This window comes from Lissotriton vulgaris, chromosome 1_1 (genome assembly GCF_964263255.1).
Source record: "Lissotriton vulgaris chromosome 1_1, aLisVul1.2, whole genome shotgun sequence".
Taxonomy (NCBI): Eukaryota; Metazoa; Chordata; class Amphibia; order Caudata; family Salamandridae; genus Lissotriton; species Lissotriton vulgaris.
This window is the reverse complement of record NC_141685.1, coordinates 448,139,817-448,156,525: the sequence shown is the minus strand read 5'-3', so window position 1 is coordinate 448,156,525 and position 16,709 is coordinate 448,139,817. Positions and strand designations below refer to the sequence as shown.

At 44.1% G+C, this 16,709-nt stretch overlaps 1 protein-coding gene across 2 annotated transcripts in view; it reads right to left on the bottom strand.

Moving 5' to 3' along the window:
- The window catches only part of ATG4C (autophagy related 4C cysteine peptidase), a 297,476-nt gene that overhangs the window by 59,358 nt on the left and 221,409 nt on the right, over window positions 1-16,709 (bottom strand). For both annotated transcript variants that reach the window (XM_086953509.1, XM_086953515.1), the window contains exons 8-9: window positions 1,660-1,738; window positions 917-993 (exon numbers count right to left, since the gene is read on the bottom strand). In XM_086953509.1, coding sequence (XP_086809635.1) covers window positions 917-993; window positions 1,660-1,738 — 156 coding nt within the window. The remainder of the gene's footprint in view (window positions 1-916; window positions 994-1,659; window positions 1,739-16,709) is intronic.

Sequence of the window (16,709 nt, the reverse complement as noted above, 5' to 3'; positions counted from 1 at the left end):
GATATGTAAATGATTATCAGGTTGTGGTATTGTTTGAATTGTAATTATGTTGTGCTGGGTGGGGGCGGGGTTTGTGACGTGTTAGGGGCGGGCCTGACGTTTGGGGTTGTAAGGTAACATCTTATTTAGTGAGGACTAGTTTAGTAAGGCGGTTGCCAGGTTTGTATTGTTGTAAATATGCACCTGTTTCAATAAAAGCGGCCTTTTGCACACTTTCAATTTGGTCTGGTGTCTGCTCACCCCCCCTCACCCCTCCATCCCAAATAGTCTGCATGTGTGACTGTGTTTGAATGTGAGAAACGGTCTACGTGTGTGACTGTGTGAGTGTGAGAAACGGTCTGCGTGTGTCTGTGTGTTTGACTGCGTGCAGCAGACGCAGCTGCACAGCATGTAAATATATTAAAGTGAAATATTTTAGATATTGTGGGCGTTGGCTCCGCTTTTCCACTTTATTGCACAGTCACAATCCCACAATGAAACAACACCGGTAGGTGTCCCTGCCTTACCTTAGAAGACAAGGCTTTTAAAAGGTATGTGTGTTTCTCAGGAGCAGAGCCCAGCCCACCCCCACACCCTCCCCCTTACATATTATGGATGCGCCACAACGTGGCCTAGCCGAGTTGACTTTAATGGGCGAGCGCTTGAAAGCGAGATCATTTATTTTGCCGCTTTGCAATGTTTAACAAGATGGCGACAGAGATAAACGAGGTGGGAGCCACACCATAAATTAAATCCTGGTACAAACTACTTAACCTTCTGGCATCGAGGGCGATTATAGTTTTGTAAGAAAAACAGAATTTCCACATATACCTTACAACTGCCTAATACAGAGAAGGCAGGCAGGGAACACTTCACAAAGTAATTAGTGTTTGATTGGTATGGGAAGGAAAGAGTGTCAAATCTTTCCCCATAGTACCTCGAGAGGGAAGTCCTTTGTGCTGACATCTACGAACGACTGGCAGTAATGAGGATCCATGTAAATCAAACTGTCATCTGCAAGGGCAAAACAGAAGACAAGTAATTCCAAAAACACCTTATTATTACACTGCTTACAATCCAATTTCTATGCAGAGCAGCATAGAAAAAAAGGCGCGAAACGGCTCACCACACTGATATTCACTGACTGACGCAGAGCTTTTGCAGGACAGATTAACTTTTGCATAATCAAATGTGCTTGTATAAGCAGAAATTTTTATAAAGCGATGAGACTGTCATTAGATTTTTTGGTGATAAAATTACTTTTACAAACAATTATGTTTCACGTTCTGAAACTGAAAAATGGATGGCGGCCCCCGAGCTGACAGGAAGGACATGTTACTTGTCAGTTTAACAACAACTAGGGCGGCTTAACTGGTAAAAAGCAAATATGTAAATATACAGTGTCTAACAGTAACAGATACTGCAGAGGGATTCCGCTTAAATAGGGGGTAAAGCATGTCTTGTTTATGGAGCAAATGACATTATTATACAGCATCTTAACAGAAAGCAATTACAGAGTGAACTATGAGACAAATGGCCGGACTTTGGAGGGCCTGGTAAATTAATTGGGCTGTATCCTCATTTCGGTATCCTAATCAGTCTACAACTGGGCGGCTGTACATTACGGGGCGTGCTTAGCAAAGGCAATATTGAAACTTCACGTCTCATCACTGAACCAACCTTGGAATCCGACAAAATAATACGACTGCTTGGGCTTGCCGCCGATAATTCCCACACAACACTCCAGGCTTAAAATACCCTGTGAAAAAACAACAAAAAACACACATATCACAAACCTGTACAAAAATGCAATGCATGGACATTGGACAATCATTTTGTAAATTCAAATGTTAACCACCAATTACGCAAAGTGGTATGGATTTATAACCACATGTGGGAATGAGTAATAGTTGCGGCCTAAGCTAAAGTACATGTGTAGAAAGCGCGGTCCAGTGGAAGTTTTATTTATTTTCATGTTGGGAGTTACTGTTACTTTCTTCACCTTAATGAACCAGCCAGGCAAGGGTTCTTTGCCAAACATGAGAAACGAACAGGGAAATGCAATGCTGCTGTCAAAGTCAAAGTCAAAAAGTTTTTATTTGTATAGGTACTCAACAGAGGACCACAAATTTACATTTTATAAAATTTTTAAGAAGTAGTTACACATTTTAATCAATACAGTGTTAAAAAAGATTTAAGAAATTTATAAAAGTTATAACAGACAAATTCATTTGGAGGCTGTTTACATAAATCTATTAGTTCGCTCACTCGGGTGATTCTGCAAGATCGATAAATAATGCTGCTGTCTAAACGGTTTAATAAAAATAATGCAGTTTTATGGACTGATTTAGATCCTAATTCAGCGCACAAAGTGTACAAAAAACAAGCATTTGCAATGCAATAGGTCTCGCATTAGGAAAGTTTGAGCTATTGGTATTGTAAATGACACATTTTTTATTTGTGTTGGTTTTGAAAATAGCGAAATTAATAGCTTTGTCATTTACAATGCCAATAGTTTTAACTTTCGCGAAGGTGAAACCTATAGCATTTGTAATGCAATATGTGTTGTATTTACGTGACTTAGATGTATTGATATTACAAATAACAAAGGCTTTTAATTTTTTTAATAATTAATACTTAAATAAAAGTTATTGTAATTTATAATGGCAATAGCTTAAACTTTTGTAAATAACTTTTGTGAAGATTATATTCAGTGTATTTTATTGTGATGAAAATCCAAGAACAGAAGTGAAATATTAACATCTTTTTGTGACATTTGTAATAAAGCTTGAAACATTGAGAGAACATATTTGAACCAGTTGTTGAATGGTTGCACAGATTGATGCTGTGGTGGCGCTGAGTGATATTGTGGTGGCGACAAGTGATGCTGTGGCATTCAGTGATGCTGTGGTAGCACATAGTGATGTTGTGGTGCCCCCGAGTGATGCTGTGGTGGTGCTGAGTGATGCTGTGGTGATGCAATAGATTATAGTGAGGGCGATAGATAGATAGATAGATAGATAGATAGATAGATAGAGATAGATAGAGTGAGGGCGATAGATAGATAGATAGAGATAGATAGAGTGAGGGCGATAGATGGATAGAGTGAGGGTGATAGATGGATAGAGTGAGGGCGATAGATAGATAGATAGATAGATAGATAGATAGATAGATAGATAGATAGATAGATAGATAGATAGATAGATAGATAGATAGAGTGAGGGCAATAGATGGATAGAGTGAGGGCGATAGATGGAAAGAGTGAGGGCTATAGATGGATAGAGTGAGGGCTATAGATGGATAGAGTGAGGGCGATAGATGGATAGAGTGAGGGCGATAGATGGATAGAGTGAGGGCGATAGATGGATAGAGTGAGGGCGATAGATAGATAGACAGAGTGAGGGCGATAGATAGAGAAAGGGCGATAGAGAAAGGGCGATAGAGTGAGGGCGATAGATAGCTAGGTAGATAGATGGTTTTGTGTGTGGGGGGTTGTGTGTGTAGGTGGTTGTGTGTGTGGTGGGGGGTTTGTGTGTGTGTGGGGGGGGGTTGTGTGTGTGGGGTTTGTGTTTGGGGGGGTTTGTGTGTGTGGGGGTGGTTTATGTGTGTGGGGGTTTGTGTGTGGGGTGGGTGTAGGGTTGTGTGTGTGGGGTTTGTGTGTGTGGGGTTTGTGTGTGGTTCGGGTTCTGTGTGGGGTTTGGGGGGTGTTTGTGTGGGGTGTGTGTGGGGGGGTTGTGTGTGTGGGGGTTGTGTGTGTGGGGGTTGTGTGGGGGGGTTGTGTGTGGGGGGTTGTGTGTGGGGGGTTGTGTGTGTGGGATTCTGTGTGGGATTGTGTGTGGGGTTGTGTGTGTGTGGTGGGTTGTGTGTGGTGGGTTGTGTGTGGTAGGTTGTGTGTGTGGTGGGTTGTGTGTGTGGTGGGTTGTGTGTGGGGGGGTTTGTGTGTGTGGGGGTGGTTTATGTGTGTGGGGGTTTGTGTGTGGGGTGGGTGTAGGGTTGTGTGTGTGTGGTGGGTTGTGTGTGGTGGGTTGTGTGTGTGGTAGGTTGTGTGTGTGGTGGGTTGTGTGTGGTGGGTTGTGTGTGGTAGGTTGTGTGTGTGGTGGGTTGTGTGTGTGGTGGGTTGTGTGTGTGTGGTGGGTTGTGTGTGTGTGTGGTGGGTTGTGTGTGTGTGGTGGGTTGTGTGTGGGGGGGGGGGGTTGGGTGTGTGTGTGCGGTTGTGTAGGTGAGTGTGGTTGTGTATGTGCTTGTGTGTGTGTATGGTTGTGTCTGGTTGTGTGTGTGGTTGTGTGTGTGTATGTGGTTGTGTGTGTGTGTGTGTTTGTGTGTGTGGTTGTGTGTGTATGTGGAGGTGTGGTTGTGTGTGTGGTGTTGTTATAAAGCTTGCAATGCTCGTGATGCTGATTTTACCAATCAGTCATCTAGTTTCATCCGCTCAAACATTAAAGAAAGGAGAAAAATGTTTTTTGAGATCAAAACAGGACCTTATGTATGAGAAATGGGAGGGAGTCACATAGATTATTTTAGGTAATATCAGTGAGCTGCTGCTGTGTTACAATGTTGAACTAATCGTGGATATTAGATGTACACAAAGTTTGAATTTGGACCAGTGTGCCTGTGGACTGTCAATGAATGACCTAGCTTAAGAGAGAACAACAAATCTGAAATTGGATCACAAATTCAAAGCTGCTCTGAACAGGAGCCCCCAAAATATGTTTGGCCCAGGGCCCCCAAAATCCATACGACTTCGCCTGCACAATGGTTCTTTAAATGGAAAAACTAAACGGAGCCTGCTGGCTGATTTCCTGGCGTCATCCCTGCCCCGCCCCCATTGCATTTTAATTAAACTGTGCCTATTGAGATGTAATTTGTAATTGGACAATATGTGGAAGGTCCACGTGGTACACAGTGCTCCAGCATTCCCTAACTTCTCATAGCACATATCCACTAAACATTCGCTCCTCCATAAATGAACTGCTGTTCTTTAGAAGGTGAGGTTTGATCTGCGTTGTTTTATCTTTTGGTATACTGTGTGTGTACAGGCGTAAGGATGGGAGAGGGCTGGCACCCCCCTGAAGGGTAAAGAGGTCACGGGCTCCGTGAGCCTCTCGCGGCAGCACATTTCACAGTTTTCTTATGCTGAGGGGTGGGAGTGTCTCTCTGCAGCACTTGTTAACTCATTATGGGGCTTATGGGGGAAGAGGAGCAGAGCAGAAAGCTTCTCCCCGGGATGGGTTAGCACAGCAGATCGGCCTTCTTGCAGGCTCGTTTTCTTTTTGATGCTCGCCATTGCACAAAAGAGATGCAAACTGATGCCCCGGGAGCCCTGTCCCCTCCGCCCGCCCATCTTGAAGAGGAGTAGCCCAGGTCCAGCACATTTTGAAAAGAAATGCCAGATAGGACAGCAGAGAATGGTGAACTGTAAAAAGAGAGTAGTGTGGTGGATGAAAAGGGCATGTTCACATACTGCTCCACCAAAGCAGGTGCATGTGTAAAAGGCTGTCTTCTGTGCATGCCCCCTCACCGCACCAAAAACAAGACAGAGACATGCTGGGTGGGAGGAGAAAGGGAGCGAGTGAAAGCACGACAATTGTTGTGCATTTGCCCAGGATCTCTCAGTGTGATCAGACAGGTCACGACTAGAATTTGATTCATGCAATACCAGATACTGTGTATGCCCTAAATTTGTTGTTCGTGCTGGAGTGCGCCTGCTTACACCAAGTTTTTTGAATTCAGGTCTGTACTTTCTGGAGCTGGTAGCAACATACTGGCTGGCTGGAGTGTTTACTGCTGTGAGTGAATGTGTTACTGCTTGCAAACAAGCATTGCTTGCTATATTCTTGGGATGCGCCCCATATAGAAGCAAATACATAGAGGCAGTTGCAACGTAGCAAAATGGGAATAATATTTGGCACATGAAAAAATACAATGACGATACTGCACTGGAGCATGAGCGTAAGTTTTTTTGTAAAGTGCCTCTGTGCTGTAAAAATGGGCATTAAAATATATGTCTGAAAAGCCCACAATTGAAAGGGGCATCAGAACAACAGCAAGAGATATTACAGCCAAGGTACACAACTGATTGTCATTGATGCAGGCTTGCTGAAGCACAGATTCAAAACTTTTATAAAACGATGAAAGGAGCCTACTTTTTAAACCAGCGGTGACGGTAGGGAACAGTGTGGGGCAGGGCAGCAGGACAGAGACATGCTGGGTGGGAGGAGAAAGGGAGCCAGTGAAAGCACAACAATTGTTTTGCATTCGAAGCTCTCTGCATTGCTGTGGTGGGGGCAGGGGAGCGCATTCCTTTAAAGTCAAATGGGGGGGGGGCGGGAGAGCGGATTCCTTTGAAGTCTGATGCCGAGGCTGGCTGGCGATGTGCACGTGCCCAGCTCACATGAACTGTACCTAATCCGCAGTTTGGGGAGACTTTTCGAAAGCCTTACTATAATCTCGCCCACCATCCCTACGGGGTGGCTTAGACGAGATCTAAAAACATGACAAGAACAGCAGTGTGGAGGGCATTTTTTTATAGACCTACTCAGTGGAGATGCTGACAGCCTCAACACTCATTGTCTCCTAACACGCGGCATCGTTAGATGAATAGATTATGACTATTTGTAAGGAGCTAACCTGACTGATTCTTGAGAGGTACATCACCATTGTGGGCACCTTCACCACTAAAAATATCAGAGTCACCACACTGTTGAATACTCATTGTATAATAGCACTATCAATCAAATGTAGAAGTGCAGAAGTGACTTGTCCTTGTGAGCTGCACTATACCTGGTCTGCGTCTCGCACGGATTGTGCTGATGGATGCACAGGCATAGCCTGCATCAAACTAGGAACCTGTAGTAATTCTGGAAATTTCTTTGTAGTGTCTTCCACCAAGCTGCACGATTCCAGCACTCATAAAACCACTTCAACCTTTAGCAACATATTGGCTACATCACTAATTTAGGGGTGAAGGAACAAGGACAGTTCCTTCTCAAGTGCTTTCAACTGCGCTTGAAAGAAACAGCCACACTACTCTATAGGGATACAGGAATAAAGGACAGGAAGACAGGAACCTTGCGGAACCTGCCATAAACAACACTATAATGGGACTGTAAAGAAGAGATAATAGCAAACATGAAGGGCACAACAGCCGGTGATGGAGGACCAAATGTGAAGCGAAGTGCCAAATGCAAAAATGCCACTTGGCACCTCATCTGTGTGCTTGTCTTGTCTACCTCCTGTGACCCAGAAATGGTATCCTGCCACCATTACTTGGAAGTGTCTTTATATTACTTTAGGAGAAGTGGGAACCCTTCGAACAAGTAATTTGTCAAGGTGAGAGTGTTTTCTGTGTTTGTGGCGCTGAATGGTGGTATGGCCAAGGATTGAATCCATCTGTCAAAAACGACTGGAACCAAGACAAAGCAACGACTATGACACCTTTCTTATAGATTTCCGTCAAGTGTACCACCATCCTCTGTCTCCAAGGCTGCAGACTGGTCCAAAAGGACAAGAGCCGCACCAGACACAGATAACTAACGGCATTTGTTTAAGTGATTTTGAAGTCTGTGGAGTTAGGTGGGCTGAAACTTAAATTTCTAATCCCATACACAACCAAACAGAGGAGAGCAACATCAGAAAAATCGTCCTCCTTCATGAGTTGTTGGGCACTTCATCTAGCCATGCAAACCAAATAGCTTTGTCCTATTCTACAGACATAGCTGCCAGAGTGGAAATTGGCATGTTTGCCACACCACGCTGAGTAGGAGTACATTTTTCATATTGGCATTTCCTTCATGGGGTCCTTCTATCATGCCCAAACAAATGCTTCTATCAAAAATATGAAATATTGCAAACAGCGCCACCTGAGATACATTTACTAAATGGTTCATAGAAAATAGTTTATGGAGCAGTGACAATCTGGCCATTGTTGTACTTCAAGCCAATTTATGGGTTAAATTATATTGTGGGGGTGGAGTTTACTCTGTTAGGGCGAAGGGGTAAATGACTTTGTCGCACTTACAAAGTAACCGGCTGCCAAATTTATAAATGACTGCCAGGCGGTGGTCATTTCTGAAGCATTGAAAGGAACAGCTGTCACAGCAGCTCCTGCTAATGCTTTTTTAACTTTGATGCGTGGCTCGATCAACATGACAAAGCAGTTAGTCAAACCTATTCTTTGCTTTTATTTCCAAAAAGAAAATCTCAAAGCAGGATTTCCTTTTTGGAAAAAAAAATGACCCCCTTGCTAGGGGACGTATCTCTTGTGGAGAGTGGGATATCAGACAGTTTTTACTGCCCCCTCATCACCAGGGTTTTCCTGGCAGAGAAAACTGGCTTCTATGTCCGCCTATCTAAATTAGATGGGCGGACGTATAGCTCAATCTCCGGCAACACTTACTCTGGATGACAGTTAGACAGGTGTAACCATTGATTGTCAAGACAAAGTAGTCTCCAACATGGTTACGCCAAAAGTCTGCTCACATCTAGATTCGGCGGACAGACCATTATATTGGTGGTTGAGACGGAGTATGCTACCGCAAAGATATAAACCAGGCCCACTTAGTCTACTGTGGAGTGGTGTGGCTCACTGGTTAGAGGCGGCAGACCCGGAAGCAGAGGACGGCCCGGGACCAGGGTTCAATTCCCGACGAGGCAGGGTCGTGAACCAGGGTCAGCGGACTCGATAATTCTCGCCTCGGTGCCTACTCTAACCAGGGATTACACTCGGCAACTCTGGGCATTAGCTTGCCTCATCTCCACAAAGGCCCCCCACAAACGCTGGGGATGCCTGGTTTCACCTTGGAGATACCCAGGGGGGGGGGGGGGAACATCTCACAGGGATAGCCAGGACGGGTTCCCCAGCGGTCTACAGCACCACGACGCCTCAGGGCAGCAGTGCGCTTTACAAGACACACACATTTACATTTACATTACTGTGGGAAAGTTATCGCTACTAGAGGGTCAACAGGCTATCAATGCACAAATATGCATGCATAGAGATGATTTCTCTTAGATTAATATCTCATACTGCATATTAAGGGATATGGAATTTCCTCCAACACAGAAATTACAGACAGCTTCATGATACAATCATATTCTGATCGACTCATCCAGTTGGACCCCAGCTTTGTGTCTTCCAATCACAGCCCGAGTGGCACATGCAAATATCTGAATAGGTGCTGCTCCTTTATGAGGGTGTTCTGCTGTGATAGTAACCTTCCTCAAATTAAATGATACGAATTGTACTCTTTGGCTGTCATCTATTAAGTAATTAATTGGTTCCTTCCTAGGTTCACACTATCCAAGTACCGCTGCAAACATGCATACATACAGAATTCCATTCATAAAAAGGGAGTTGTTGCTGTCCCTGGGAATTACAAGCCTATATCTCTGCATGAAATATTGGCTAAAGTACTCTGCAATCTGGTCCTTTCCCGTATGATGACCTACATAGATGCCGAAAATATTTATAGGGGCACCAATGCACCTATTGGTACCAGTGACAGAAGTTTTGTCTTTTTAAGAACATGATATATATATGTATTTGGTGAGAGATTCTTGCTGTTGGCTTGTCTCAATTTAAGTGCTGGATGTTATTGATGGGAACAAGCTCATATAACTGAGTGCTGCAGGGCTCTACCTGGACCTAGTGGAAATGATCTGACTTACAAACCAGTATCCCGTAACCTGTGCAATACAGCAAGAGCCTTATTGAACCTGCAATCTTACATACAGGAGTTTATTCACCAGGGTTGTAAGTTGGAATCGATTCTTTTCAACTTGTCTATAAATTCATTAGTTGATGATCTGAAAGTAACTGTGGCACAACAACTGATATGGAGAAATGATCAATGGATGAGATTAAATCAAGCATTCCACCCGTTAACTTTTAGGTAGAGCCTAGCGCAGCGTGCAAGCGCTGCTTAGGAGATGACCTCTTGGAATAGGTCTGTACATTTTAGAAAACTCGTACATGTACTGCACTGTTTCCAATGAGCACTTGTGCATGTACGGCATCCACCTGGTGAGAGCGAGCAGAGACGCCATCCGATTCCAATTATCACGCCACGCTTGTTTATATTTGCCTGTCTCACGGTTGCATTAATTGGAAACAGATGGCGGTTGCGTTCACTTTTGCGGCCGCGCATTGACTGATAATTCACATTGTCTTGCCTGTCTTGCGGTCCTTTCACTTTCGTGCCGTGTTGATTTGTGCATAGGTTACTAAAACTGATCGCATTTTCAAGACGTAAAAAGTTAACAGGGAAAGACCTTGAATATAAAACGCGCCACATATTCCAACATCGGGCCTTTGCAACATGTAGTATACACAACAGTGTTACTGCCACTGGGTGGAAAATTACAGGAGAAATTAAAAACAAATTACAGTGGGCCTCCGCTCAATGGAAGTTATACGCTCCAGAAGACCAGTGCATCACTGCATATTCAAACTGCCAGCGAGGGAGAAATTCAAAACGCATTTCCGGTAGTTTTGCAACACGGATTACATAGTGCAGCGTATTCAATGTCCCATGTGCAGTTTAGACGTACTGCATGCGAAAGCCCAATATGCAGTAAGAGAGGCCATGTTGCCACTAATAGACTGAGCGACAAGCACGCTTCGCCCCCAGAATCTTAAAATCGTTTAAGCTAGAGATGGAGCAATGCAACCAGCTGCAAAACGAAAAGTTATTTAAAAGTGTTGGAAAAACATTTTACGGCTACACCAACCAACAGACACCTCCAAGTAAAAAATAAGCAACTTACACACTCAGCAAAACCTCGCACATGCAACTCCCTGCTAAACTACCAGAAACGAGAAGTAAGAATACATTTCACATGACAGACAGAGCTATCCCAGCCTATCCCAGAGCTATCCCAGCCCACAAAATGACATGGATGGGCTACATGAACGTTGTTGTTTTATTTACTGTTGCATGAAATAGCCGGAGAACCTCAAAAGCGAAGCAAAAAAATAGTTTAACTCAAAAAGAGAACATTAAAGAAGTGTTTAATCGGGGCCGTGGCTTCCGCCCAACGGAGATGGCGGCTTCCTTGTAGCTCTCCCGGGCAGTGCGGATGAGGAGTGACCCAGCGCGACCCCAGTGAAGGAGCTGTGCCGTTGACCTGACCGAGAGGTTTGCAGATGATGAGGGGTGCTACCTGGAATCCTTTTTGAGGCTGCTCATGTCCGCATGAAGGAATTTTCACCACAAGTGAGTGCGGCGCTCTCGTAAGGGTTGCGACCGCCATTTTGTCGCACCGCTGACAGACCTCGGCTCCTAGCGGTCCCGACTTTCTAAGGGACGGCTGGTTCCTCGAGGGTTCCGCTTTCTTGCAGCCCTGTGCCGTATTGAACTGCGGCACTTATGCCCTCAAGCGCTATTTCTGACTGTTTTAATGCCTATATAGCCTTTGACCCTGCGTTCATGCGGCTTTAGCATTTCCACACACGTCAGCGTTTTGTGTCTTCCACTTATTTCAATGCCAGCTGTATTTTGCATTTTGCTTCCTTGTTGGCCCTGCTCTTCATCTAGCTTTGCGCTTCAGTTACATTCCTGCCTTTGATCACCAGCGTCAATCTTCATGACTAAACGCTTCCACACGCGCATTGGCCTCACGAAGCTGCGTTTGTGTTTTCCTCAAAGTCCTCACAGCTTTCGTTCTCCTGTGGATATGGAAATGAAATGTTTTCACTACTAGTGATTTATGGACCGCACTCCCTTTAAGGTCAACACTGCTTAGCTGCTTAAGACTTTACAAATGCCTTAAATTCTCTTATTCCATTTGACTTTCTGTCATGGAGTTATTTCTGCGCTTCTGAGACTTTACAGATTTTTCCTTTTTGCTTTGGTCATAAACTCCTTTTAATTTCTCAATTGGGCATTTTATTGTAACTACTCCTTTCATCATTTCTACCACACTTTACCTCATAAATGCTTCATTATTTCTTTGGTGTACTTTTTCTTTTCAGCATACAACAGTTAGAGGCATTTGGTATTGTTATTGTACTTTGCAGTGATTTTTTTGTGCATGTTCTTTGAGTCTCTACCAATTTTATTACTGCAGTTTTATTCTTTCAGGTATATGTTTAACGAATTTTACTGATTACTATTTACTACTGTATTTTTGTATGAAATATGTTGTAGTCTTGTTCAGCGGGATTTGCTGAGCTTTGTTTTCCGACATATTTTCAATGCTCCCCTAAGGTCTGCATGTAATTTGCATAGCTGTTAAATGTATTCTATTTGTCATTAATTTCTGCTCTCTGCCCTGTGCATTTTATTATATGGGGAGACTACAAAAGGAGTTACGCAAACCCTCCACCACAGCTGCAAAGCTTATTACTTATACAGGGTCCCGTTATCAGTGTCTTGCAATGGAAGACTTATCTGATGCCACGCCTGCTATGGGGTAATTGTCTTCTGTTCAATCCCAACACCGACACCTCATCCTCCGGGAGCGATACCTCTAACCGCCCACCAAGAAGAATTCAAACAGGAGCACCGACCCCCACTGCTTCGTCCAGCGAAACACCCTCAACACACAACATAGATCCAACTACCAGCGAGCCTTTTTTAGAGGTAGGCCCAGACAGAACCGATGACCCAGACGGAGCAAAAGGGCAGGCAAAAGAAAACGAAGGTACCCAACAACCTCTGAAGAACAAACAAAAGACCAGGAAGCATCGCTAGTAATCAACATCTCGGATACTAATCTTACAAACCACGAGACCAAGATTCTCCAAAAGGGCATGTCATTCGTCCCCACTAGCAATACCAACCTTCTTGAGCTTGAAGTTAGCACTTTTAAACTCACAAGAAAATTACGGTTAAAACATTTCTTTGAGAAAGTTCTAGAAACCCCCAAGGACACCAAACCAGATTTACTCATGGGTCTACGACCTTCCAGTACCTTTATGCCACCAAGCAGCCATAAAAGCATCGACACCTTCGAGACTCTGGTCAGACAGGACATCTCCAAAATCAATTGCAGAAAAAAAATCTGTAAAAACCTTACCAACAAGGACATGGATGCGTTAAAGAACATCGCTAATAACCATTCCATCAAATGCGTGAAAGCCGGTAAGGGGGGCGCCCTAGTCATTCTCAACACAGAATTGTACAATCGACGGATAACGGAACACGTCATGGATTCTAACATTTATCTGCCACTAGATGGGAACCCCACCAGTGAATATAAAACCGAACTATCCCAAATCATTGAGAAAGCAACAGTGGATGGCACCATTGACGACAGAACCAAAAAGTATCTGATAGCAGAACACCCTAGGAGCCCCTCCATTACCATGTTGCCGAAAATACACAAGAACCTTACGGACCTTCCTTTCCGCCCGATCGTCTCCACCAGAGGCTCAATACACGAACCAACTGGCAAACTCATTGACCGGTATCTACAACCCATTGTTTCAAAACTGGATAGCTACATCAAAGACACTACAGAGTTTCTGAACAAACTTGCATCTTTACAAATCAATGAAAATGAGAAATTGATTTTATGCACAGCCGACGTAAAAAGCTTGTACACCTCCATACCCCACGAAGGAGGGATTTATGCTGTAGAACAAGCCCTACTCCAATCTGACATCAGTGACCCTTTAAAATCTTTCATCCTGGAACTTATGATATTTACCTTGTATCATAGTTATTTTACATTCGAACAGAAATGGTACTTACAAATGTCCGGAATGGCTATGGGCAATTGTGTGGCTCCTACTTACGCTAATCTCTACATGGGCAACTTCGAATTCAATCACATTTACTCTAACAAAAACTGGATGGAGAATTTGAAACTCTATGTACGTTACATCGACGATTTGTTCTTCATTTGGAAGGACTCTCAAGAGAACCTTGAACTTGCATTGACAGACTTGAATACTAAAGACGATCGAATCGAATTCACGTGGAATATCAACCACCAGGAGATAGCATTTCTAGACGTCTTCATCAAAATCACCTCTCAGGGCATTCAGACAGACCTTTTCCGTAAACCTACGGACCGCAATAACGCCTTACTATTCAGCAGCTTCCACCAAAACTCTCTGAAAAGACACCTGCCATATAGCCAGATGCTAAGAGTAACTCGCATAGTTTCAGATCCAGCCAGCAGAAATGCACAAATCAAATCTATGGCAACACGATTCCACAACAGAGGATACCCCGACAAAATACTTAATGAGGCCATCAACAGAACCTCTGCAATCTCCCGTTCTGAAGCTCTCCAGCGCAGCATTAAAACAGACAACCAAAGGATGGTTCTGGTCTCAAGATACTCTACTGTCAGCAAATCCTACAAGAACATCATTTTGAAACATTGGCGCATCCTCTCATCTGAAGCAGACTTTGGGGATCTTTTCAAGGATTCTCCAATCTTTGCATACACCCGTCCCATGAACATTAAGGAAATCCTAACAAAAACTATCACTACTCAGGTGGAACACACTGGCACACGCCCATGTCATCATTGCAACAATTGCAATAACATCATAAAAGGCAATCACATCAGCCACCCGATGAGAGGTTTCAATATCAAACTAAGCGTCGATGCTACATGCGACTCTTCAAACTTGATTTACCTCCTCAAATGCCCTTGTGGGAAAATCTACGTGGGCAAGACCAGCAGGAAGATTAAGATTCGCGTAAACGAACACAAGTCAAACATACGAACAAAAAACACTAAATTCAATGTGGCCATTCACTTCAATGAATCCAACCACACCGTGGCCCAATTGAAATACATGGTCCTTGAAGTTGTTCCAAAGACTGAAGGGAGAGACAATAACAAAACCCTCCTACAAAGAGAAACAGCTTGGATATACAGACTCCAATCACAGAAGCCTTTTGGTCTCAATGTCCGGACTGAATTAAGTTGCTACCTGTAAAGCCTATGGGCACTCTTTGATACATTGTATCCGCATTCTGTTGATTGTTTTCAATGTTACTTGCATCCACATTCCCTACCATGTTATCCTTTCCCCACTCCAACATGTCCTCCCCATTCTTCTCCCTATTTAAGCAGTCCTTCACCTGTTTCTATCACCCTGCCTATTTCTTCACGGAACTCCGCGAAGTTACCGCACTCTGAACCCGATCATTACAGACACGTCTTCGACGTTACTCCAGTAAGTTTTACCGCGACCCTTTCTCCCGTGTTTAGTTTACGTATTTTTGTATTTCAATGTACAATAATTGATTTGGGTCATTTTATGCTCTTTGTTGCAGCGCTCCTTGAGAAAGGACTTCTTAGTCCGAAAGTCATTGGAGCATCAATCTCATGTCGTTTGATGATGTTTATCAAGAACTTTGATGATTTGTAAAAAAAAGCGTTGAATACACTACAACGATAACCTTTCAATAAACTCTACAACTTTACTCATTTGGAACTTTGTTTGAACTTTATGGAATCTATCGTATTGTCCAACACCAAGAACCATACAAGTGTGCCCAACAACAGGGATGCGCCTACACCCCAGTAGCGCACTCAACCTATCAGTCATTGTCTTCTGTCACATCATTGCCTGCCTAAAAAAGGTACTGTCAAAAGATTAAAAAAAGATCCTCCTTCGTCTCCTCCACAGACGCCTTCTTCTACCACCATGGATTTACTTTTGGACGAGATAAGGGCATTACCCCCCTTTATTGAGGAGACCAAATCCACATTAAAACAACTTTCTGATAAAAGGCTCTCAGTAGATGAAAGGATTATCGCTCTTGAACAGAACGTTCCCTCAATGGAGTCCTCTATATCCAAGGTTGATCCAGTTTGTACACAAGTTTCGATCCTGCATATGCAGATTGAAAATTTGGAGAACAGGAGCAGGCGCAATAATCTACGTCTGTATGGCCTTGAAGAAGGTTTGGAAGGGTCTGACCCCATTGCCTATTTCAAATCCTTTTTGCCTAAGCTTCTCCATCTTCCAGAGGATACCGACCTCAATATTCAAAGGGCACACCGACTGGGCTCAATTAGAGGCCTCTCATCTCCTGCTGCTACTTCGAAGAGACCTAGGGGTGCGATTATGTACTTCCTTGAGTACACTGATTTACTTACTGTTTTATCTGCAGCGAGAGCAATGAATCGAATTACATGGTCTGGACATCCTTTATTCTTTTCACAGGACTACGCTAAATCAACAGCTGACCGTCGTAAGAGTGCTCGTCTCTTCGTCCCCAGTTGCGTTCTCTGGGTGCTCAATATGGCTTGTATCACCCCTGCCTTTTCAAGGTGACGATTAACAATAAGACTACCATGTATCGGGGAGGAGCCTAGCCTGCAACCATGATGGCCGCCTAAACCCTCGGCTCCGCCGACCCTCTCGCTTTCCTCCCGTATTGCCACTCATCCTGCAAGCCATCCTGCTCTTCTACAGATTTATCGGATCCGGGAGGTGACTCTGATTTCAACGCTGTGCTTCCCGGTGCGCTCCCAGCGGTGGAAGCGAAGCGGCGTCCTTGCTTCCTCCTTTGCGCTCAATGGCGGCGACCGGGTCTTTCTTCCTCGGAGACGGCCGGCCCTGATTACAACACCAGCGGCCATTGCAAATGGGTCGGAGCCGGCCGGCGGATAGTAGCTGCTGCACTGTGCTTTCCGCTGCAGTGATCCCGTCTGCTCTGCAAATCTTCACGCTTAGAGGACAACGCGGCTGTGAGTGATACAATGTATCCTTTCCCCAGCTCGTAGACGATTTTACCAGCTTTCTCGATCCCCAGCGC